The following is a 23,442-nucleotide window of genomic DNA, read 5'->3' on the forward strand; positions in this document are numbered from 1 at the left end:
TGTTAATAAAAATGAAACACTAAAGAAAAGTATATCTGTTCATAAAAACGTGTAAGGGGCCAGAGAGAATGAAGGTAAGGAAGACTAGTAACGCACCTGGAGGAGTATAGAAAAGAAAGAACTAAGAAGAAGGACCCAATGGCCCAATAGTGCACAGGTTTAGGGGTAAAAGGAGATCCCCTAATATCTACTCAAGCCATGTGCTATTAGATATATCCTGTTTGTGGCTAAGTGCCTTGGTTACTTAGAACACGTTATTACCATATCCCAGGGCATAAGTTCAGTTCATTCATTCATTCAACAAACATCTGGATTCCTGTTAGCTACCAGGAAGTTGATTAATTGCTAGAAATATATGATCAAGGCCCAGTCTTGTCCTTGATGCAATCATAGTCTCAGAAGAGAAAGAAAGACAAGCAGATAATTATCCTGTGCAAGAGAGGTGCAGATGACAGCTTTGAAGACACAGAGAAGAGAGTAGCTAAGTAGATAGGTGGCATTAGAAAACATTCCACAAATAGGGCAACATTTCTGCCAAGTCTTAAATAGTGAAGCAATGCTTGCTTGGCACAGAAGGCAGGAGTGGCCTGTTCAAAGGCTGGTATAGAGTTGTGGGAGGATGAGTGAAAGTAGCTGTGGGGCTGGGGCTGGGGCTGGGGCTAGTGTTAGGTATGAATCAAGAGGGACCATGTATGCTAACTCTGACTGGGAACTTTATACTGTAGGATTGGCTTGGGAGAAATTACAAAGGAATGAATTAAGGCAGAGGCTCTGGCATGGAGTGTGGCACAGGCAGTCATTTGACAGGGAGACTTGATAGGAGGAGGCAGCTGACTTGTTACATGGGAGAAGGAAGAGGGGTGGGAGGTACCACGATGACTGGAGCTGGGAAGCACATCCCAAACTATGAGAACAAGCACCAGTGGAGGGCTGAGAAAGAAGAAAAGGAATTTGCTTTCGGACATATTGAGTTTGAGATGCCTGAAGACCATCCAAATGGAGCTGAAATATGGATTAGGGGTTCAGAAAGAAGTCAGAATTCAAAGAGATATGGCCAACATTTTCCGGGCCATTCTCAATTTCTTGTATTCTTTTTCAATAGGGTAATTAATTAGATGTAAAACTAAGTGGGATTTAATTTTATACTTATGAACTTATACACTTTTTTTCCCTATACCAATCAAAAAGCAAAACAAAAACAAAACAAAACAAAATCCAACAAAACCCCAATAACTGTGTAACTCAGGTTTGGAAACCACTCTCACAGTATTCACATGGCCCAGTTTTACTTCTCTAATTGCTGTACACACTGTCCCTGAACCAGCCATTTGTCTTGCAAATGAAAGTTCTTGGGCACACACAAAAAAGGACTCTGGAGGAGTGCTTTGATCAGCATTAATTCATCATCATTAGGGAAAAAGCACCTCTAAGAGTATGCCTTAATGAATGTCATTCAAAGACAGCATATTTTTAAGCTCATAAATCAGGATGACTACTGGTATTGATGTAAATACACTATTCATTGCTTATAGCAGGAAACACCAGAGAGGAAGTCCATGAATTAGATGACCGCTGACTACCTCTCTGGTATAATTCATACTACTTACTCTATCTATATACAATAAAACCTGTTAAGAAGTTACTATCTAAACAGGCTCTTCAAAACTTTGCTTCTCAGAGAAAGATATAACAAGCAAACAAGATGGCATTGGCATTTGCTCAAAACAAGTAGCTTATAGAAGTTGTGCTGCAGGCAGAACAAATTGAGACCCACTCCCTATCCAATGCCTTCACCACCTCAGTGCTCTAGAGACTGGTGGCCAGAGGCCCCACACAATCCTGTATCAGATAAAAAGCATAGATTCTGTTTGATTGCCACTTATTCAAGAAAGTATACTCAAAAGTTTTGCAGGTAAAGGAAATTTTTTTTCTTTGAGGGATAATATTTTCCCACATCTTCTTTAGCAACTGAAAGAGCTCTCCATCAGAAAATTTAAATTTACCCCTCCCACTTTGCAAATCTTTTTCCCCAATTCTGTGTTTTAATTGTTTTGCCTAAATTAGGTTATTTGAGGATCATAAGAAAATTAAAAATGATAAATTCTTCAGAAGTATGCCTGAATGCCAGTTTTAAATATCACAGTAGAGCCCCTAGTATACCCAGCAGCTGTAAATGACCCTAAGGGCAGGATAAACAGAGCCTTGATGAAGTTGTTAATCACTCCATACAGCTGCAAACCCTCACTAGTGGTTATTTTCATTAGCTTACACATGTGTATGTGTGGAGATACATACACTCACCTAGCATACACACATTACACACATATATGTATATATTCTTCCAATTTTAAACAAACCCATAAGACTAATTTAACAACTTTTTTTGCACTTTTCCCCACCCCAAAATGTTTGGATATTTGCTGAGTTTAGAGCACACTTCTTACTGACAGAGAACTTTACAGACTATCATGAGAAGCACTGGTCTTTAGCCTTCTCAGGGAGGGAAAGCTGAGAACAGGACATCGGTTTATCCAGGAACAGACCACACTGAAGCAAGCTCCCTGGGAAAAAGCAGCCACTGGGTACAAAAGCTCAGATTTCTGGGCTGCACAAGACTCCTGCTCTGGGCAGGAACGCATGGGAGATGAAAGAGAAAGGTTAGAGTCCTCCAGAGAACACGAACACAGCCCTTTTCCCTTCATGTCTTGCCGACTGCCTTCTTTCTCACAGGCCCTGCACCTCTTGTATTCCTTGTTCCAGCTAAACAGCGGTGAAAGAGCCTTAATCCAGTTAGTGTCCCAAATATCTGGAGAAACTGATTAAGTCCTTAAAGGCAGTAGGCTTGCCTAAATAAAGCACCTCAAACAAATCTTCCAAGCTTAGTTTTTGTTTTTTTAATGCTATCTGGGCTCATGTTAGAGCCTCAACTCTGCAGGGTACAGAGGACATTTTTCTTTCTTTAAGGGATAACATTTTCCCAAATCCTCTATGAATAGCCCATGAGAGATTTTCAAAGGCATATGACACAAATGAAATAGTTGACCTCGCCCACCCCAGCTTGTTTTTGTTGTTTTAAAATACTAATAGCTAGGGGAGAAGGGACAGAAGAAAAGTGTAAGGCTTTATATGTAGTGCTGGAATTGGTGAGCCTTGGCTCTAGACTGAAGAATTATAATGGAGGGAATGCAGTAAGTGATTCCAGCTCTCAGGATACCCAGAGGAGCAAGACAAAGTCCAAGGGAGGAGCGGTAAGTGTCGGACAGCACATAAGAGGAAGCTGCTGCTATAAAAGAGATTCCCAGACAGACTCCTGCACATTCACTTGGGTTCTGGGTCCTGAGCATGAAGGAGCTGGCAGTCAGCCTGGCAGAAAGCCCAGGCAACAGAGAATGAATACGGTCAAACCCATACTTTAAGGAGGCATGGACCGGAATTTCAAATTGAGGAGGAAAAGGGCATTCTGGGGTTTTGTCTTGAGATATGTAAAAAAAGCCTCATGTGACATTGTGAGTCCATTACAGCCCTCTTAAAACTGAGGCCAAAACACCAACAGCAGACATCATATTTCTGAACTTCCTGGCTAGATGAGGCCAGATATTCGTTTCTTTTAGGGCAGCATCCCCAGCGTTTTTGGCACCAGGAAATGGTTTTGTGGAAGACAGTTTTTCTAAGGACAGGGGGTTGAGGATGGTTTGGGGATGAAACTGTTCCACCTCAGATCATCATTACTTAGATTCTCATAGGGAGCATGCAACCTAGATCCCTTGCATGCACGGTCCACAATAGGGTTCATGCTCCTGTAAGAGTCTAATGCCGCTGCTGATCTAACAGGAGGCGGAGCTCAGGCAGCAATGCTCACTCACCTGGTGCTCACTTCCTGCTGTGTGGCCCAGTTCCTAACAGGCCACGGACAGTACTGGCCCAGGGGCTGGGGACCTCTGTTTTAGGGAATGGAATTTGAATAGAATAAAGAGAAGCCTACTGATCACAGTATATAAAAAACAGGATGTTTTAAGCAAATTTCAAGCAAGCAAGAAATGATCAAATTGTTCAAATAAAACAGAAAGATATTAGGCATATAGTAACTTTTGAAGATTTGCATCACTCCAAGTATACTCCAGGGAATTGTAGAGCTCTTTATTAATGCATATATTTAAAAATTTTGGAAAGTAAAGCAATACATGAGATTATAAATCTAATAGTTCCTCAAAATATATAGCATTTATTAAGCTTTTTAAATCCAATAAATCTCCTGCCTAGATTACCCCTACTGACTAAATGAAAGTAATGTATGTACAGAAGAAAAAAGGGACGATATAAAAAAAAAAGTCTACCTTCCCATCTTCACAACCCTACCAATTTCTCTTTTTAAAGGTAACCAGTAACCACTATTAACAGATCCTAGCACATCCATCCAGAATATAAGGTTAGGCATATAGTACAAACAGTGTGTATTTTTCTATGAGAAACCTTTTTTACTTACACAAAGGTGCTAATATTATATACGCTATTCTGTACCTTGCTTTTTTCACTTAATATATCTTGGAAATCTATTCATATGTATGTTATCAATAAGGCTGCTATAAACATCTTCCAACATATCTTCTGAAATCCTTACAGAAATACCTTTATAAAAAATTCTTAGCAGTAGAAAGGCTAGATAAAAGAGCACCTGAATTTTTAATTTTGAAAGGTACTGGCAAGTTGCACTCTATGTCCCCGAAGTGTTTTTCAGTTTGTTTCTCTTACCCTTTGCCAACAGTGCATAATCAAATTTAGCTTTTGCCATTCCTGATAGATGACAGAAGGCATGAATTACATGGTGACCAATTGTCTGCACCAGTGATATGTATGTTTGCAGTTTCCATTACAAATAACAGAAACAAGTCCAGACTCATTGAGCCTGCCCTGTATTCAGTTGTTGGCTCGATGCTAAGAGTCATCACATAGCAGCAGGAGGACAGACCTGGTTTCTGGGGATCTTTTCTTCTTTGTGACCCTCAAAATGGCAACCCTGATCTCCTCTGGGTCTCCACTAACTCCCTTAATGGTTATGAAAACCATATAATGGTAATAGGAGATTTCTTTCTTTTTGAGACGGAGTCTCACTGTCACCCAGCCTGAAGTGCAGTGGCATGATCTCGGCTCACTGCAACCTCAGCCTCTCGGGTTCAAGTGATTCTCCAGCCTCAGCCTTCTGAGTAGCTGGTATTACAGGTGCGCACCACCACACCCAGCTAATTTTTGTATTTTTAGTAGAGACGGGGTTTCACCATGTTGGCCAGGCTGGTCTCAAACTCCTGACCTCAAGTGATCCGCCCGCCTTGGCCTCCCAAAGTGCTGGGATTACAGGCATGAGCCACCGTGCCCAGCCCTGTGATAGGCAATTTCTAATTACTTAGCCCTTACTGGGCCAGGCACTATGCTTGATGATTTAAAACAGTAGTTATCAAAGTGTGGCTCCTGGACCAGCATCATCAGCATCACTTGAGAACTCACTAGAAAGGCAAACGCTCAGACCCCAGACCTACCAAAGGAGAAACTCTAGGGATGGGGCCCAACAGACTCTGTTTTAACAAGCTCTCTGCATGATTCCAAGGCATGCTAAAGTTTGAGAACCTCTGATTATCTTACCTAAGTTTTCCAACGACCCTCTGAGGTAGGTGCTAGTATGAATGCCCATTTCATTGATGAAGAAACTGAGGTTCACTGAGACGAATATTTACTTGTCCAAGGTCATATATTTAGAAGTGGTGAAGTTGGCAATGGAAATTACATCTGTCCAACTTCAAATCATGTATTTATACCCATTATATGATGGGCCAAAGTCTTATGAGCTCTGGGGTGTGTAATGTGCTAGACTTTGTACTAGACACCGGGGATAAAAAGGGCCAAATATGCAGCTGGTCCTTGAGCTGCTCAGAGTCCCTGGGGGAGACAACATATATATGATTGAATCTCAAGATGAGAATTGCTTAAGAGAGCTGCAGAGGGTGCCAAGGGAGGCCAGGAAAGGCTTAAATGACCCCTTGGCTGAAACTTGCAGGTAAGCTGAATTTTCAATGCAAACAAGCCAAACATTGGAGGTTGTGATGGAGCAGGAAGCTGCATTTACCTCTCTACAAAAGCATATTGAAGAACATGAGCCACAGTGCAGAAGAATCAAAGTGTCTGGAAAAAAGGTCCCTACTTCTTTTGTGTCTACCAGGCTGGAACCAATTTCTCTCAGTGTGTGCCCTCAGCCTTCTCATTTTGTCTAAAATCCAGTCTGTCCTACTTTTTTTGAAATAAAAGTCATTGAATAAGCCTCAGCAGGGGAAACTTACAGAGGTGGGGCCAAGGGAGTGTTTTTATGAATACAACATGGTTTTGGGGGTTGCATGTAGAGGGGAAGAGAGAGTTGGGAAACCTGTGTTGGTCAAGTCTTAGCTCCATCGCTAACTAGCTGTGTGACCTGAAGAAAGTGTCCATCTGTTTGAATCCCAAGGCAAAGGGGGCTGGGCTAGACCATCCTGAATCTCCTTTCTGGCTCTGGGAGCCTTTAGAACAGGGCTTAGCAAACTTTATAAGGAAAGGAACAGATAGCAATTATTTTTGGCTTTGCAGGTCATACAGCTACCTTGCTATAGAAGGTGTCTACACACATAAGTGGTTTCTCTCCTTAAATAGAAATCTTCTCACTTTGTCTGTGGCTACTCTTTCATGATTCTCCCCAGGTACAATTTTCTTTGGTTGGAAAACAAACACTAAGTTGTACTTCTCTTTCAGTTACGCAGAGTCAAGAACACATCATCTCTGCTTTAAAGTAACTTTACTGACACCTTACTTTTCCTCAATTTGAAAGTGTCTTGGCTTTAAAAAATCTTTGTAAAAATTTTTTTTTATGCATGGATTTTGTCCAGTGTAGCTCAGAGACTGTTTCTCAGAGTACCCCAATGCTATCAACACACATTCCCCTCGCCTGATGTGGGGCAGTGGCTAGAGTCCAGTCCTAGACCTGGGCTCATATCAAAGTGACAGAGTTTTCATCTTTAGCTCCCAGAAGTTATACCTTTCCTGAATTGCTGTGTTTCACTTAATATGCACTCCAATTCTTTATTGTTCCAGAGTGTAAGACTTGATTTCTATCTTACATTTTGGTATTATTAAAGATTTTTTTAAAAAACATAATGATGTGACTCAGTGTATATATTTTCCATGAGACTGAAAGGAAGGATACCAAAAAAAAAAAAAAAAAGACTCATTTCAGTTCTGGCAGGCATAGTGTCCTCCACCATCACCTTTGGCATCCTGTGAAACAGAACATTCTGTGCTCATCCTTGATGCTGAAGTTTTTATACATATTATTTTCTCTGGATATTTATTTCCTGAGACCAAAGAGGTATTTTTTTAATGGAAATAATGTTTCCAGCACTTAATGCATTGGCAAATACAGCCATCAGTACAATTTTGAGGAGAAATAGAAAACCTGTCACATTGTTAAAGCAGTTATGGGGAATTTTTTTTCCCATGGATGAACTACAGCAATGACTGCTACAGACATGGGAAAACATTTTAACACTTCATAAAATTCCTTTTTGACAGCAGGGGACATAGAAGCCAAATTTCCCTTGGTGGAAATAAAAAACGTTTGGCTGAGATGCTCCTAAGAAGTAAATGATTTCAGAAAGAGCTTTTCAGGCAGAAGAAATGTGGACGAGGACACCAATCTGCCTAAAAGGGGGATCACAGTACACAGAGATCAGAAACCCCTCACATTTCACTCTAGCACTTAGCACACAACCTGACACTTGATAAATATTTGTGGAATGAATTTAGTCATTCATTCAGACACTTGAGGCTTTTACGATTTTACCCAAGAAGATAGATGAGGGCGTGACAGTGGAGAACTGTCAGTGCCCTGCGCAGCTGTCTTTGACAATAATTCTGACCAATCTTCAGCACCTGCAGAATCCAATGCACATAACCTCAGGGTTGAAATGTGGCTAAAAATTCACAGTGTAGCCCAGGAGGAGTAACCTTCACAGCAAGGTATAGGCAGAACATTTGCACGGAGTAATATCTGATCGCCTGTTCTATGATCACTTTAGGAACTTTGAACCTCATGGTTGGGTCCTGGAAGATGCCTATATTTAGATATCCAGAGATGATAAAGGATCCACGTGGTTGATACAAGAACTGTGGAATCTTAAGGGTGGAAAGGAACCTTAAGGGATTATCTGGTTAAACCCTTTTATTACAGAGATGGGAAAAAGGAGACTGAAGTTGCTTAAAAGACTTTCCCAAAGTCACAAGGCTAATTAATGGTCAAACTTGGATTAGAATCAGATCTCCCAAAGGACTATAAATCATGCTGCTATAAAGACACATGCACACGTATGTTTATTGCCGCATTATTCACAATAGCAAAGACTTGGAACCAACCCAAATGTCCAACAATGATAGACTGGATTAAGAAAATGTGGCACATCTACACCATGGAATACTATGCAGCCGTAAGAAATGATGAGTTCATGTCCTTTGTAGGGACATGGATGAAATTGGAAATCATCATTCTCAGTAAACTATCGCAAGAACAAAAAACCAAACACCGCATATTCTCACTCATAGGTGGGAATTGAACAATGAGAACACATGGACACAGGAAGGGGAACATCACACTTCAGGGACTGTTGTGGGTTGGGGGGAGGGGGGAGGGATAACATTGGGAGATATACCTAATGCTAGATGACGAGTTGGTGGGTGCAGTGCACCAGCATGGCACATGTATACATATGTAACTTACCTGCACATTGGGCACATGTACCATAAAACCTAAAGTATAATAATAATAATAATAATAATAATTACAATAAAAGAAAAAAAAAAAAAGAAAATATGTTTAAAAAAAAAAAAAAAAAGAATCAGATCTCTCTGCCTAGTCAAAAGTCTTTCCACCATTTGCAGCTTTTAAGACCTAAGATGAGGCTGATGCCATTTCCTATCACAAATGTATAAAGCAAAGTTGCATGGTAGTTCTAACCTTTCCTATCTCCAGGTTGAAATAATATTGATAACAGTACTCTAATACTCCTACTGTAAAATTCTCAACTAAAGTATATGCTGTATGCTCTACTTTAAAGAGAATGGCATATTAGAGCTAAGATCATTGAGATCATGGTTTACTAAAAAACACTTAGGCTGTGTTCTGCAATATTAGGTTCAAGCCCAATTTTCAGCACCACGTTCCTTTCCACCTGTGATTGGTCAACACCAATATTTTTTTTCTTAGGTCTTCTATGTGCTTACAAGAATTATGCCGGGTCCAGAAGTGGCACAGTGAGGTAGAAAAGAGAACAGTAAGTGGCCCATGTCTCTATTTAGCCTAAAATCTTGCTAGAGGGAAAATCAAGCAAACAAACCAATAAACTTGATGCGCATAAAATAATTAGAAAATAAGGAAGTCCTCAAGTAGATAGTATTAACAAGTGCTGCAGAAGGTAGGTGAAAGGGAGATGATTATGGGTTATAATGGATAAACAAGGTTTCATGGAGGAAATGTGACAGAAGTGGGCTTCAATTCTGGCACTTGGAGGAGGGGAAATAGTTCAGGCAAAGGAAACAGCACAAGCAAATGTGTGGAGGTAGGAAAGAGGGTAGTGCCAGAAGCAAATACTTCATTTTCTAGCCAGATAGCAGCATTTATACTCAGTGTGATGTCAGCACACCTCTTCAACTCTACCTATAAGCTGTACCTTTACAATATTCTTAATTTTCATTTTACATACACACACATACATACACACACACACTTAGAAAGCAAACTGTACAAGGAGCCAAGAGTCTTGGTTCTAAACTGCCCATAAACTACTAAATGACCAAGGCCTCTCATGTTTGCTCTCTGAGCCTCAGTTTCCGCCTCTGTAAAATCAAAGGGTTTGGCCCAACCCTTTAAGATCCCTCTTAGCTCTAACATTCTATAATTTCTGCTTTTTATCCATGCTCATTATATGTATGGCACATATTCTTAAATTAATATTAATCAACCCTTCTGCACTGCTGCTGGCTTTCCCATTTGCCTTTTTCTCCAGTTTGTTCCCTTCTCTCTTACCAGGAAGCATGTTGGGAAAGTAGCAAAATGGGGATATCATGGAGTGTTTAAATTTTTATTAGATATGTGTGTGTTGTAATTGTAAAAAGGCATGCAAAACTTATCATCTTGGCATGCATATTAATAACTGAATGTGGTAGTCCATGCTTCCTGAACTTTATAAACAGCTCCTGTATGAGCTTTGAAATGACAAGCTTTGTTCATAACTGAGAAACTGAAAGTGGGCAGGCCTATGGGGAGTTCCTGTGAAGTATACATTTTTAAAAAGCAAAGATAAAAACTCCAATGTCTCTGAGTTGGAAAACCTGGGGAAGTTTCTGGCAAATGGACGGGTTAAGAAATGACATAAAGATGAGACTAGGATGCTATCAGGATAAGGTGACATGACAAAGATGATTTATCTGTGCCGAATTTTTTTTTTCTCTTTCTTCTATATCTAGCAAATGAGGTCTATCCAGATGGCCCAGAAGGGAGGAGAAAGCCCCAGGTGCCACAGCAGGATAGATGATGTCCTCATTTAACGTCTTTCATAACTGGACATCCATGGTCAGAAGAGAAAAATAGCCCTACACAGAAGTGAATGGATGTCGTACTCCCTAAAATTCAGGTTGGGTTTTTTTTTTGTTGTTTGTTTGTTTTGAGATGGAGTCTCGCTCTGTCACCCAGGCTGGAGTGCAGTGGCGCCATCTCGACTCACTGCAAGCTCCGTCTCCCAGGTTCATGCCATTCTCCTGCCTCAGCCTCCCGAGTAGCTGGGACTACAGGCACCCGCCACCACCCCTGGCTAATTTTTTGTATTTTTAGTAGAGATGGGGTTTCACCGTATTAGCCAGGATGGTCTCGATCTCCTGACCTCGTGATCTGCCCGCCTTGGCCTCCCAAAGTGCTGGGATTACAGGCGTGAGCCACTGCGCCGGGCCTTGGGTTGGGTTTAATTACAGCCCCCTGACACTTTAAGCTAAGACTTTGCTAAAAACAATGACTTTGATATTTAATAGCTGGTCCTGGGTGAAGACCAGAGATATAAAAAAGGTTAGAACTTTCATAAATATGGGCAGAACTAAACACCATCAAAGCCAGAGGGTAACTGATGGACTTTGATGGAGACCTTTAAATAAATCACAACTTTTTCTTTATGTTATTATTAATGACTTCTGATGTTTTTCAAAAAACTTTTGTTAAGCACTGAACTTCAGGAACGGTGGCTGGAGAGCAATCTAGGCCAAACATTTGAGCCTATGGATCCTTTCCAAATGAAAGCAAGAACAAGTACACAAGCACGGAAAGGAGATAGGTGCGTCTAATCCAGCTCATGGATCACACCTGAAGTTTCCCTTGTCCTACTCAGCCAATTGGTTATTTCCAGCAAAATCCATAAGGGGACCCACATGCTTTTACCATGCTTTGAACTCTGCAATGTACCTGATCTTCCCTGGAAGCTGCTGAGTGAGCCCTCCGTGTTTGGCTTGTTTGCGGCCTGCTCCACTAGTTAGCTAGTTTGCCAATACACCTGCTTCCAAACCACCTCATGACAATTTCCTGACAATTTCCCAACATGCTTGGCTGTTTAGTGAACAGACTACCATGGAATGCCATGAAGGATGGCACTGACACTGGGGAGATCTTTTGGCACTGACACTAAGGAGATCCTTTATGTGGGAGGGAGCAGTCGGGGCTGCTATGGAATAACCAGGAGATTTCCATCCACCTGGGAGAAGGAAAGCTGAGGTGCAATTCCTGAATACTCATGCTTAACAATTCTAATCTCATTCTAAGGGAAGAAGCCAAAATGTGATTCCTGTGGTATTTGCCAGAAATATTAATGCAGACAAATGGGGTGTGACTGGTTCTGCTTTTGGAAAATGCAGCAAGTGTGTCAGTCACTGAGGACTTTAGCAGTTATCGTTTTACAAGCATCCCCGAAGTCCTGACATCAAACACATCTTACCACACTGAACAGAGCTGTGGAAAGCAGGAAGTACAGTTGAGACACAAACATAGCTCCACTAGAGAGAGGGAAACTTGGGACAGGAAAGGAGAGGAGTTCGGATTAAAGGATGAGGAGATGTGTACGTACCTACCAGGTTAGTCAGGTTACTACTAATAGTTTCACAGACTGGGTTTCTTTTTGCAGCCCTTTTTGTAAAAGCACATAGAAGAGAATGGAAAATTCTGAGGTTGCTCAATGAGATATGCAATCTTCTGGTTCTGCCTCACAGGCTTAATTCTAGCCCAGGCTCACATTTAAGGTATCCCCATCTTCCAGTCATCCTGAAAGATCTCGGCTGTCAGAGACTCACAGGAAGGCTCCTCAGAATCTCCATTGCTGGGATGTGTACACCCTGGCCAGAACTGTAGGATTTTCACAATCTCAGTTGATATGCCAACTGCTGAAATACTTCTCAGAATCAAATTACAGGGCTAAGGAGGACTCCCAAATAGTAACAGGCAAATGGTAAATACAGAGGTTGTTGGATGGTTACAACTAGGGATACTACAACATAAATTGCTGGTGATTCTTTTACTCCAACCCTCCTAATATTTCCTAGCCTCTGACCAAGAATTTGGTAAAGTGTGGCAATTTCCAATAAAAAGTACAGCTATTGAGCTTTTTCTCTGATTTGCTTCATTATGCATGCAAGTTGAAACCTTGTTTCCTGCAGATGAAGCTAACATCAATGCCAAACTACTCAACGAGGTCACCAGAAATTTCTGAACCCACTGTTTCAGGGTTCCCTCCTGCCTGTCTTCTGATTTACTCATTCATTCACTCACTCATCCACCAAATATTTCTTGCATATTTCTATGTTATAAGGCTTGATATATATTGATGACTTGATATATATTGATGTCTCTTCCTTTGTGATGCCTGCTATAATAACTAAAAGCAGACATAACATGAAATCACTACTCATTTGGATAAATGTTACAAAGGACCTTAATAAAGATTCAGTAGGCTGGGCATGGTGGCTTACACCCGGAATCCCAGCACTTTGGGAGGCCAAGGCAGGCGGATCACGAGGTCAGGAGATCGAGACCATCCTGGCTAACATGGTGAAACCCTGTCTCTACTAAAAATACAAAAAATTAGCTGGGCGTGGTGGTGGGCGCCTGTAGTCCCAGCTACTCGGGAGGCTGAGGCAGGAGAATCATTTGAACCCGGGAGGCAGAGGTTGCAGTGAGCCGAGATTGCACCACTGTACTCCAGCCTGGGTGACAGAGTGAGACTTCATCTCAAAAAAAAAGAAAAAAAAAAGAGATGCAGTGATGGCAAATCTACTAGAAGAGGGTGGACCAGAAAGACCTCTCTGAAGAGGTGGCTCTTGATCCAAGACCTACAGGATAAGAAGAAGTCAAGCACACAGAGTATGGGAAAGGGCACCCCAGGCAGAAGGAACAGAATGTATAAAGGCCGAGTGGTGGAAGGTGGTTTTGATGGGCTCAGGGGGAGAGGAGCCAATGGAGATGATGCATGGTGAGTCTGAGGATAACTGAAGCTAAAGAAGTGAGCACAGAGAGCTCTGTCAGCTAGGGACAGTGAATATCCTCTAAATGCAATGGGGAGCTACTCAAAGGGTTTAGTGGGGAAGACATGACCTGATTTGTATGAGATGGAATGTGAAAATAAATCAAACCAGAGTAGAAGTAGAAAGGGAGGCATTCTGTATAGCAAAAACTGCAAAATTCTTCCTAGTAGCCAGTCTCCACTCCTGCCTTATTATGAGAACACCGATTTTACTCTGGAGAGCAGTAGGCCCACTCAAAAATTGTATTTCTCACATTCTTTGTAGTTAGGCATAGCCAGGTATAATAATTCTGCCTAATGAAACCTACATGGAAGTTGGCTGGGGATGGATTTTTGGGCAAGTTTGCTTTCTTGCTATAATGACGCAACTCCTTCCTGTGTCTTTCTTCCTCTTTTCTTACGTGATTTCAGCTGGAAAAAGAAGATGTGATGGCAAGTGAAGCAGCAGCAACCATCATAGACAACTATCCAGGTAAAGCAAATAGCACCAGAGAGACCTCAGCCCTGGCAGCCTTGAACCACTGGAGCAGTACCAACAAACCCCGCATCTGGATTTTACTGTGTCCAAAGAGAAACATCTTCTACTTGTTTCAGATACCGTTTGGCAGAATTTTCTGTTACTCACATGTGGATGCTGTGTCTAACTGACACATCAAGTAACCAAAGCCTGACTTGGGTGGTGGCGGTTACAATGAAGAAGGGTGGGCCAAATCGGGGTATACTTTTGAAGGAAGAAACAATGGGACTTCTTGATAACCTGGAAGTCAGTTGTGGTGGTGGGAGATGGCAGATATAAAAAGTACAAGACTTTGGCTTGAGAATTTATGAGAATGGGAAGGAAAAACCAGAAGAGGAGCAGGTTTGAAGATTAAAAGCAAGGATTCCATTTTTGATATTTCAAAGTTGAGGTGCCTAAGAGGCAGTCTCCACTCCTGTGGTTTCCAGGAGACAGGATCTTGCTGGCCCTGCCCCACCCCTTCATTCACTCCTTCTCAGGGAGTGATGAGCCAGCCTGCCCAGGGGGGTGCCTGTTCTCCTCACCTACTCACTTGCTTAGGCATCCAAAGTGTAGCCTCCAGGTAATGTGGCGGGGGCCTTCAGTGCTGCCTGAGGCTGGATGCTCAACACAACGTCCAACATTCAGAAGCCAATTATTGCTGTAAATCTCCACGTCATTTTCCAATTTGGTGGTAATACCAAAAAGTATCTGTAGTCCCACATGCTACACTTTTCTGTCCATCTCTCAGTTGCTTCAAATATGGGCCAACTTACACCCATATAATGACAGGTAGACATTTTGCGTTCTTTCAGCCACATCATAGGGGCCTCATTTTAATAGGTGCCTCTTTCAATAGTTACTGCCAAAGAAAACGAAGTTCTCACCTATTCATGGCTGCCCTCTTATCTTTATTGTTAGAGCCAAGGGTTGAGTCTTCCTTGCCCGTTAGGACTATAAACTGCATGGAAATTAGAACTTATTTAAAATTGATGCCAGTGAGCAAAAGGCAAAAACATACAGTAATCATTTCACTGTTCAGGCATATGACTTCTTACCATAACTCTGAAGAAAGTGTATTATTAGAATTGTTTTACTATGCTCTCTCTCATTTTTCTCTACTACCAGTTCACTCTTACCTTCCCTCCATCCACTGATCCATTCCTTCTTCCCTCCTTTAAAAACTGCTGTTAATATTGCTTTTTAAAAATTCTATCCCTAATAACCTTAGAGTTTCTAGACATACACTCTTAAATAAAGGGTCATTCCTCAAGGCTGGTGAATCTAGGTAATGTGGTCTGGTATCAGTCTGTGTGAGGACAGAGCAGTCTTATTTTTCCTATTCCTTTTCTTTAAAGACAGATTGGTCTTATACTGGATATTTGGTCACTTATCAGAATTTATATTTGGGAATTTGTTATATGCTACGCTGCTGTAAAACCTGCCTTTTGATAAAGTCATGTAAGATACTTTTACATTTAAGATCTCAGTTTTGCCCTCTCTTCCATCCCATCCTGACAGATACATTATTCCTTGTGTTTGCACTGATGAAAGAGGTGATAGGCATTTTGGCACACTATATCACAGAAAATAGTACTTATCTTCAGAATGGAAATATACATCCCATATGTCACTATCACGTAGGGCCCTGCACCTGGTATGGAATGGGGCATGGCATTGTTACAGTGTCATTCAATGGCTTTTACCAAGCAAGAGAACATCGGCAGCTGTGATGCATGATACCGTTGTGACATTAACTACAGACACAGATAGAGTGCCCATAGAAAAAAAATACGCCCTTTTTTTGAATAGAGCCCTTGGTAATTACTCTGACTATTGTTCTAAGAGAAAGCCCCATTTACACCCCTTCATCATTTAGACTCTGGACATAAAAAAAAATCACTGGCATTAAGTAGTTAAGGCAATTTGTTTTCCAAATGAAGAAAGGACAAAAAAATCTCTACTCTTGAGCTGCCCATTTTGACAGCCACAGCTCCCCCAGATAAAAGATCCTGAGGAGTTTTTCTGATAGTACCCTTTTCCTACACAGAGCCCAAGGAAAATGTGTTCAAGTTTGCTTTCTACTGTCAGCACTAGGAGGACATAGGGGTCTGTGTGGACAGCCTGCAGGTGAAAGGTGGCGGCCCTGCAGCTATGATATGAACCGTGGTGGGTCCAGCAGGCACAGATGCATCTAGCTGCTCTGCCCTGGTGGCCAGGCTTGCTGTTCTGAGGAAAAGCTACAGAAACGTTGCTCACCTTGAGAAGTAAACTCTCAGGGCAGGGTCCGTGTTCCTCCAAGTTGCCACAGAACATGAAATAGGTTATGAAGTTTGCCATTCAATATGGAGTAAAAATGGGAGATTATTGAACTACTTACCCCCAAATGAAAAAATAAAATTAATAAAAAAGAAAAGGCAAAATCACAACAAAAGAGATGGCCCCCAAAATTTTACTTACATTGAGTGAGAATCCCAGTTAAGGCATTTTTAAAACTCTCCTTGGCTTCCTCCATCTCTTGCTCATGGGTCGCTTTTTCATTCATTAGCCGGCGGACATGGCTGTTGGCCGACTGCACCATGGAATAGAACTGGTTTGCAGAGCGCCGATTCACTTCCCCTCGTTCAATCCAGGAAAGCAGCACTGTGATAGCCTCTGAAAACTTGCTATCATCTGGAAATGGAAAACCACCAAGTACAAATCATGCCAAGATGAGAAAATACACTTTACTCTTGTTCCTCTCAAAAGACACAGCATAGTCCAACCTAGTGGATATATTTTCAGAACTCAACAAATTAGCTTTCCTGAGACTGACTGCCATATCATCACTTAACTTCTCTTTTCCCATCTAACTTCAGGGCACCATAGAACCACTCAGGAGGTTCACACTCTCATCTACCAACTCCATGAGCTCAGCTATAGGAGATTTGTTCTGGGCATTCTTAGGAATAAGGTACAGCCTCATTCTTCCACCAAACCTTGATTTCTCTTTCTTAAGATGGACTTGAAAAACTGTTATTAACCTACTTGGCCTCTACTTCATTTCTCTGTTCCTTTATCAAAAATGTTATACAGTGTTACCAGTTTTCTCATTTATAGAATCAGCTGAGTTAGTGTTAAAATGTGGAAGAAAGATTGGATTACTTTAAAAGTATTTGTAATGTATGGTATTGTCCCTAAGGCAGGTAGTAGGAATAAGTCAATTCTTGTTCTACTGTAGTTCAAAACTAATTCCATTTTAGGGCTAATACCATATATTTAATTAGGCTGAAAAATAGAATATTTCCTAGTTTTCCACAAAAGAGAACATGTTTCCTGAGGTGTTCTGTGTTTGCTTTAGATGGCTATGGAGAGCCCATCTGAACCCGGTTTGAGATGTATGTGCATGGTGTGGGGGGGATAGGAAGTGGGAAATGAAGTTCCACCTGAAAATAAGTGATAAAGTCTATTTCAAAGAAAACAGACTTGCCTATTTGGGAATGGTCACTGGACCAAACCCGTGTTGTATGGCTTGGAGGTGGAGAAAAAGAAAGTTTGTGGGTGATTAAGTTAATTAGAACTGGAAGTTGTATGTCAGTTGTTACAACATTAATCGATCTGACTACTGCTAAAGGCTCATTGCCTACTTTCCAGGCAAACCTGAGGGGAGAAGCCTTTCATTTGTATTCTGCAATCCCTAGAAAATGTGCTTTAGGGAAAAATATCCTACATTTTTACAAGTAAACTAGGTAGACTCTGAATTCTAAAAATCAGGAGCAAAATTAGATGGAAAGATTCAGATTCTTACCCATTCGCTTAAAAAGTACTGAGTGTCAACTGTGTGCCAGGCACTGTCCCCTCCACTGGAGGGGCATCGGAGACATCCTTATGTATTGTTTGCATATAAACATACATACACTCCACATGAATAGACAGGGGGAGATGCATGCTTGAGAAAAAGATTTCATTTCACTCACCAGATTTTAAAATCAATCATTGAGTTCTTATTAGTATTTTACACATCATACGAAACCTTCCCACCGTTGAGTGCTTTGTAAATTTATAGGGTGCTTTACAAACATCTTTAGTATCTTTTCTCCCAAAGACCTCCTCCCAGACCAGGAGTACAGCTTCCTTAGTATGGCTGCTGCTTGCCCAGGAGGTGCGTGTCCTGAATGAAGGTGGGGCTGAACCTAATTCAAGGTCCTGTGGCTGAGCTCTGCCTTCCCCAGGAAAGAAAGCAGCTTTTAGGGATGTGCCCATGCTCAGCCACCATTCTAAGCCCTCTCCTGCTGCACAGCAGCCTTCTAGATTTGGGGATCAAAGCTTTTTTTCTGAGCAACCCTGCCCCCCTGCCCTCACACTTTAACCAGAGGAGATAACTGGCCTGGGAATGCCCACAAAACACCTGTGAATGACAGATTCGAGTTTCCTTGAAAATCTCAACCCATAGGCACAGAACACACTTACTGAGTATCGTAGCTGCTTATACCATTTTGCTAATTCTGGAATTTCAGTCTAAGTTCAACCCTCAGTGAACTCCAGCTGCAATGGTTTCTTATCTCATTTCATGGATCGAAGCGGCTTGTGTAAGATAAAATCCATCACACAACTTAACATTATGTTCAGCCCATGGAGAGGCCCATAATTTAGCATTATGTTTGTGAGAGGCCCACTGCGACCGTTACCGGCAGAATAAATTTTGCCTCCCTCCACACTCTCTACCTCTCTTCCCACCAATATATGTTAGGAGAATGGACCTAAGAACAGACAGCAGAAATAAACCTAATGCTTAGAAGAAATCTTTTTTTTTTCCTCTGAAAAGATAACAGAAAAAGAGAACACTGACTTCATGTACTATTTTTCCCCTTTGCTATGAGTTTCATATCTACATAACACAGAGAAAGAAAAATCCTTAACGTTTTTGTTATGAGCTTTGCAGGGACAGAGTGTAATGCTGTTCACCTCTTTCTGTCATATACAGGTAGTTTTTCCTTCTCTTGCTCGTGGTCACTTAGTTCATAAATAGACTAACTTTACCATCAGGAAAAAAAACACTTCAATTTTAAAAATGCATGTTTGCTCAAATGGTCTGAAAGCCACATTTTATTGCCCTTCACACCTAGACCTAGAGAACAATAAGTTCACCAGCAGATTATAGTTTCAGAAAGAGGAAACAATATTCTTAGGATTAAGCCACTGAAAATACACAATTTCAAAAGTAAGTAGTCAAGAGATTTTCTAACATGTTAACAAGTACTAGGAGGCAGAATTCCATTAGCCTATAAGAAGAATATAGTTTCAAAGACTCCCAATTTCATCTTCATTTCTGAACTTTCTGAAACTGACAGGCCGATATATGATTGATGTACTGACATTCAAATTAAATTAAAAAAACATTAGTTAAGGCATGCTTGATAACTCCAGTCAATATTTGTTGCCATGTAAGAAGTGACTTTAATTTATATTAATTAAGACTAAACCAGTAACTCCCTCTGGATGGCTACAGGAGGATATTGGGAGCAGTCATTTTCAATACTCAACTGTAAATTCAATTTTGTATTCAGTGGAAGGATCACTGAGAAAGCAGAAAACAATATAAACTAATTTAAACAGGATTTAGATTGCAGCATTATTAAAGCCATTCATGTGGAAAGAAATTAACACTGCTCGTAAAAATCACATCAAAGACGCACTTATAAAATTCCACATACTTTCTGTGAACATGCTCAGGCATAACTCTGAACTGGATGCAGTTTAGAAGCTAGAATGTGCAGATGTGCTTTTTCCACCATAAGAATTAGGAATGATTGGTATATGATGGAGTGAATATATATCATTTGCTCATTAGAAATTACCCACCGTTTTCTAATCAGGTCCTCACAATGTTAATGCACCTGAGTTAATGGACGGTTCCATTCACGGGTCTTGCCTTTTTCCCTTCCATCTGTCCGTCCCCGCTTCCTTTGCCAGAGCCCTCTTTGCTAAACAGCACGGAATGCCTCCCTTATCCCCACTTACCCTTGGGTCTCTCCCACTCCTGGTCCCCCTGGTCAGCTGTTATTCTTCCCTCAAGATTCAGCGTAAGTGCCCTTTTATAAAGAAATCTCTTCTGCAACTCTAGGATGAATTAGGTGTCTCTTTGCTATGTTTCCACAATTCCCCGCATATCCTGCTATTAAAGCATTAGTCGCACTGTATGGTAATTGTTGGTTTACAGATCTGTCTCCAGTTTTGAGGGGCTAATATGAGAATAAAATTTACAAAACATATTTCTGTCTTCTGGTTACTCTGAGTTTTTCCCTTTGTATTTTATATTTTATTGCACTCTACAGTAGTTCCTCCTTATCCACAGTTTCACCTTCTGGGGTTTCAGTTACCCTAGGTCTCGGTTAACTGTGGTCAACTGCAGACTGGAAATAGTAAATGGAAAATTGCAGATATAAGCAATTCATACATTTTAAATTGCACACTGTTCTGAATAGCATAATGAAATGTCACGCTGTCTCACTCTGACCTGACCAGGATATGAATCATCCCTTTGTCCAGGGTATCCACGTTGTCTACACTACCTCCCTGTGAATCACTTGGTAGGGCCACCTGGGTTATTAGATCCACTGTAATGGTACAGCAGTGTTTGTGTTCAAGTAACCCTTATTTGGCTTAATAATGGCCCTAAAATGCAAGAGTAGTGACGCTGGCAATTTGGAAATGCCAAAGAAAAGCCACAAAGTGCTTCCTTTAAGTGAAAAGGTAAAAGTTCTTCACAATAAAGAAAGAAAAAAATTGTATGCTGAGGTTGCTAAAATCTAGGATAAGAACAATTTATCTATGAAACTGTGAAGAAGTAAAAAGAAGCTTGTGCATAGTATATACAGTGTTCAGTACTATCCATGCTTTCAGGCATCCACTGGGGATCTTGGAATGTATCCCCCAAGGATAAGGGGAGACTACTGTATTCCTAATAGATTTGTAGCAATTAATACTGGAAAGATACAAATGCAATGGTTAAAAGTTAGGAAACATCATAGTTGATAATAAACATTTAAATTTCATGTCAAAGAGTATTTTCACATATGCCATTATCTACTAGAGATAGATGTTCTCATGACAATTAAGCTGAATGATCCTGTTATACTTCAGGCTTCAGAAGTCATTATCACTGGCAATGAAAGTTAAGAGTGATGTCAGATAATCCCACAGAAGCAAGGCCCTCTGCAGTGAGGCACTAAACAGTTTATCAAATAACTCAAAAATGTTTTTGAAAGCATTTTTAATTCTGGGAAGATAATTGCTCTTTAGCTTTGTGAGGAGTAAATAATATTATAATGATACTATCAGATGTCACCACTGGAATCCACACCCATCTCATTTCATTTCTGGTTATTTCAGACTTTGTTAACCTCCTTCCCTCTCCCTCTCTTCCACATTTATTGAGTACTTGGCACATAGTAGGCATTACGAAACTGCATATGGGAGAACTCTTTGCTATACTGAAAGACCAGGTGCAGGAGCAGCCTTTGCGAGCTTGTTAAAAATGCAGACTCAGCCTTTCTCACACCTCCAGAATTGGAATCTGCATTTTACTCCAGGTGATTTCTACGGACATGGAGGTTTGAGAAGCACTGAAGAAAGGACTCAGTGAAGGCCAGGTAAACTGGTTAGGAGCTGACCAAAGTAAGAGATAATGAAATCCTGAAGTGGAAAGTAGCAGCTGAGATAGTAGAGACTTTCAAAAGGAATAGATGTGATTCTTAAGAGCTTTGTGAGTCTCTATCCCTGTCCCCATGACCAATTAAAGAACAGCTGTCACTTCTATCCAGGAAAAAAAAAAGTGTTCAAGACTTGGAAATGGGCATAGAGATTACTATAGACCCTTTCTATGGAATGCTGGGCATGAATTACCTAATTCTACAGGGGGTGGGAAACTTTAATTCTTTGGCTAATCTCTGACACTAGGCTATTTTACAACTTTGTAGGAGTAGAACATAAATCGTAGCAAACTGATAACAATACAAATAATTCGTCTCTGTAACAATGCAAATTAATTTTTGTTCAGTAGAAAATGTAAATCTTTATAAAGCGAATTCTCCTTCGAAACAGTTTTAACATTTTCTTGGTCTCCTCATTAATTAGTGAGTTAAATAAAATCATTGACACATGTTCATTTTATATTTGTAAGACAGTCATGATTTCACTGTCACAGTATTCTTTAACAAAAGACAGGGCCCATGCTACAGTCACATCTGAAAGTCCAGGGCATGGCACAAAGCGATGGGTACCTGGTGAATTTTAATTAAACTGATACATAGATAATGATAGGGAAAATAAACCAAATTGGTAAGTGTTTTCTGTTTTTGTTTTTGAGATGGAGTTTTGCTCTTGTTGCCCAGGTTGGAGTGCAATGGCGTGATCTCGGCTCACTGCAACCTCCACCTCCTGGGTTTAAGTGATTCTCCTGCCTCAGCCTCCTGAGTAGCTGGGATTACGGGCATGCACCACCAGGCCCAGCTAATTCTGTATTTTTGGTAGAGATGGGATTTCTCCATGTTGGTCAGGCTGGTCTCGAACCCCTGACCTCAGGTGATCCACCCACCTCGGCCTCCCAAAGGGCTGGGATTACAGGCGTGAGCCACCACACCAGGCTGGTAAGTGTTTTTTTCCTTCCGCTTTGTGTGCACAGGGAGAAGCAGCCCTGAATTTCAGAACAATAGATGGGATAACAGCCAAGCCGGGAGCACTGAATACGAAACTTAGGTGGGCTATAGTATCCTTATTTACAGCTGGGTCTATAAGGGAACAATGAGGAGACAGGGATTTTATGTTTGAACAGAACGAGGGAAAACAAGGAAGACATTCTAAAATGCTTTTCTTTCTAAAGAAATGGAGGGACACACACATGTGTACACACATACACACACAGAAAGGTATGTCTGTAGTTATCACTGATTTCTGGCTCCAAAGATAACTGGAAATTGCTCACAGTGCACAGTCACATAGTCGTCTAAACAGATTTGGAATTTCAGTATGGTCAAAGCATTGCTGCTATCACAATCCCCAAATTTCTGTACATGTGTACACACATACACACACAAGGAAAGGTATGTCTGTAGTTATCACTGATTTCTGGCTCCAAAGATAACTGGAAATTGCTCACAGTGTACAGTCACATAGTCGTCTAAACAGATTTGGAATTTCAGTATGGTCAAAGCATTGCTGCTATCACAATCCCCAAATTTCTGTACGTGTCCCTAAAGAAGTCGCCTTTTCCTGGCTGTTCAATTAACCCCGCATCAACTAACCAGATCACAGACAGTATAAAAGGCTAAACAAACAGTTAATGTTCCCTTC

General features: G+C 41.0%; 1 protein-coding gene across 12 annotated transcripts in view; it reads right to left on the reverse strand.

Moving 5' to 3' along the window:
* ENOX1 (ecto-NOX disulfide-thiol exchanger 1) overlaps window positions 1-23,442 on the reverse strand; it is a 571,794-nt gene that overhangs the window by 114,307 nt on the left and 434,045 nt on the right. For all 12 annotated transcript variants that reach the window (XM_054528960.2, XM_063714804.1, XM_054528961.2 and 9 more), the window contains one exon: window positions 16,573-16,785. In XM_054528960.2, the coding sequence (XP_054384935.1) occupies window positions 16,573-16,785 (213 nt within the window). The remainder of the gene's footprint in view (window positions 1-16,572; window positions 16,786-23,442) is intronic.

Source organism: Pongo abelii, chromosome 14, assembly GCF_028885655.2.
Source record: "Pongo abelii isolate AG06213 chromosome 14, NHGRI_mPonAbe1-v2.0_pri, whole genome shotgun sequence".
NCBI classification, from domain to species: Eukaryota; Metazoa; Chordata; class Mammalia; order Primates; family Hominidae; genus Pongo; species Pongo abelii.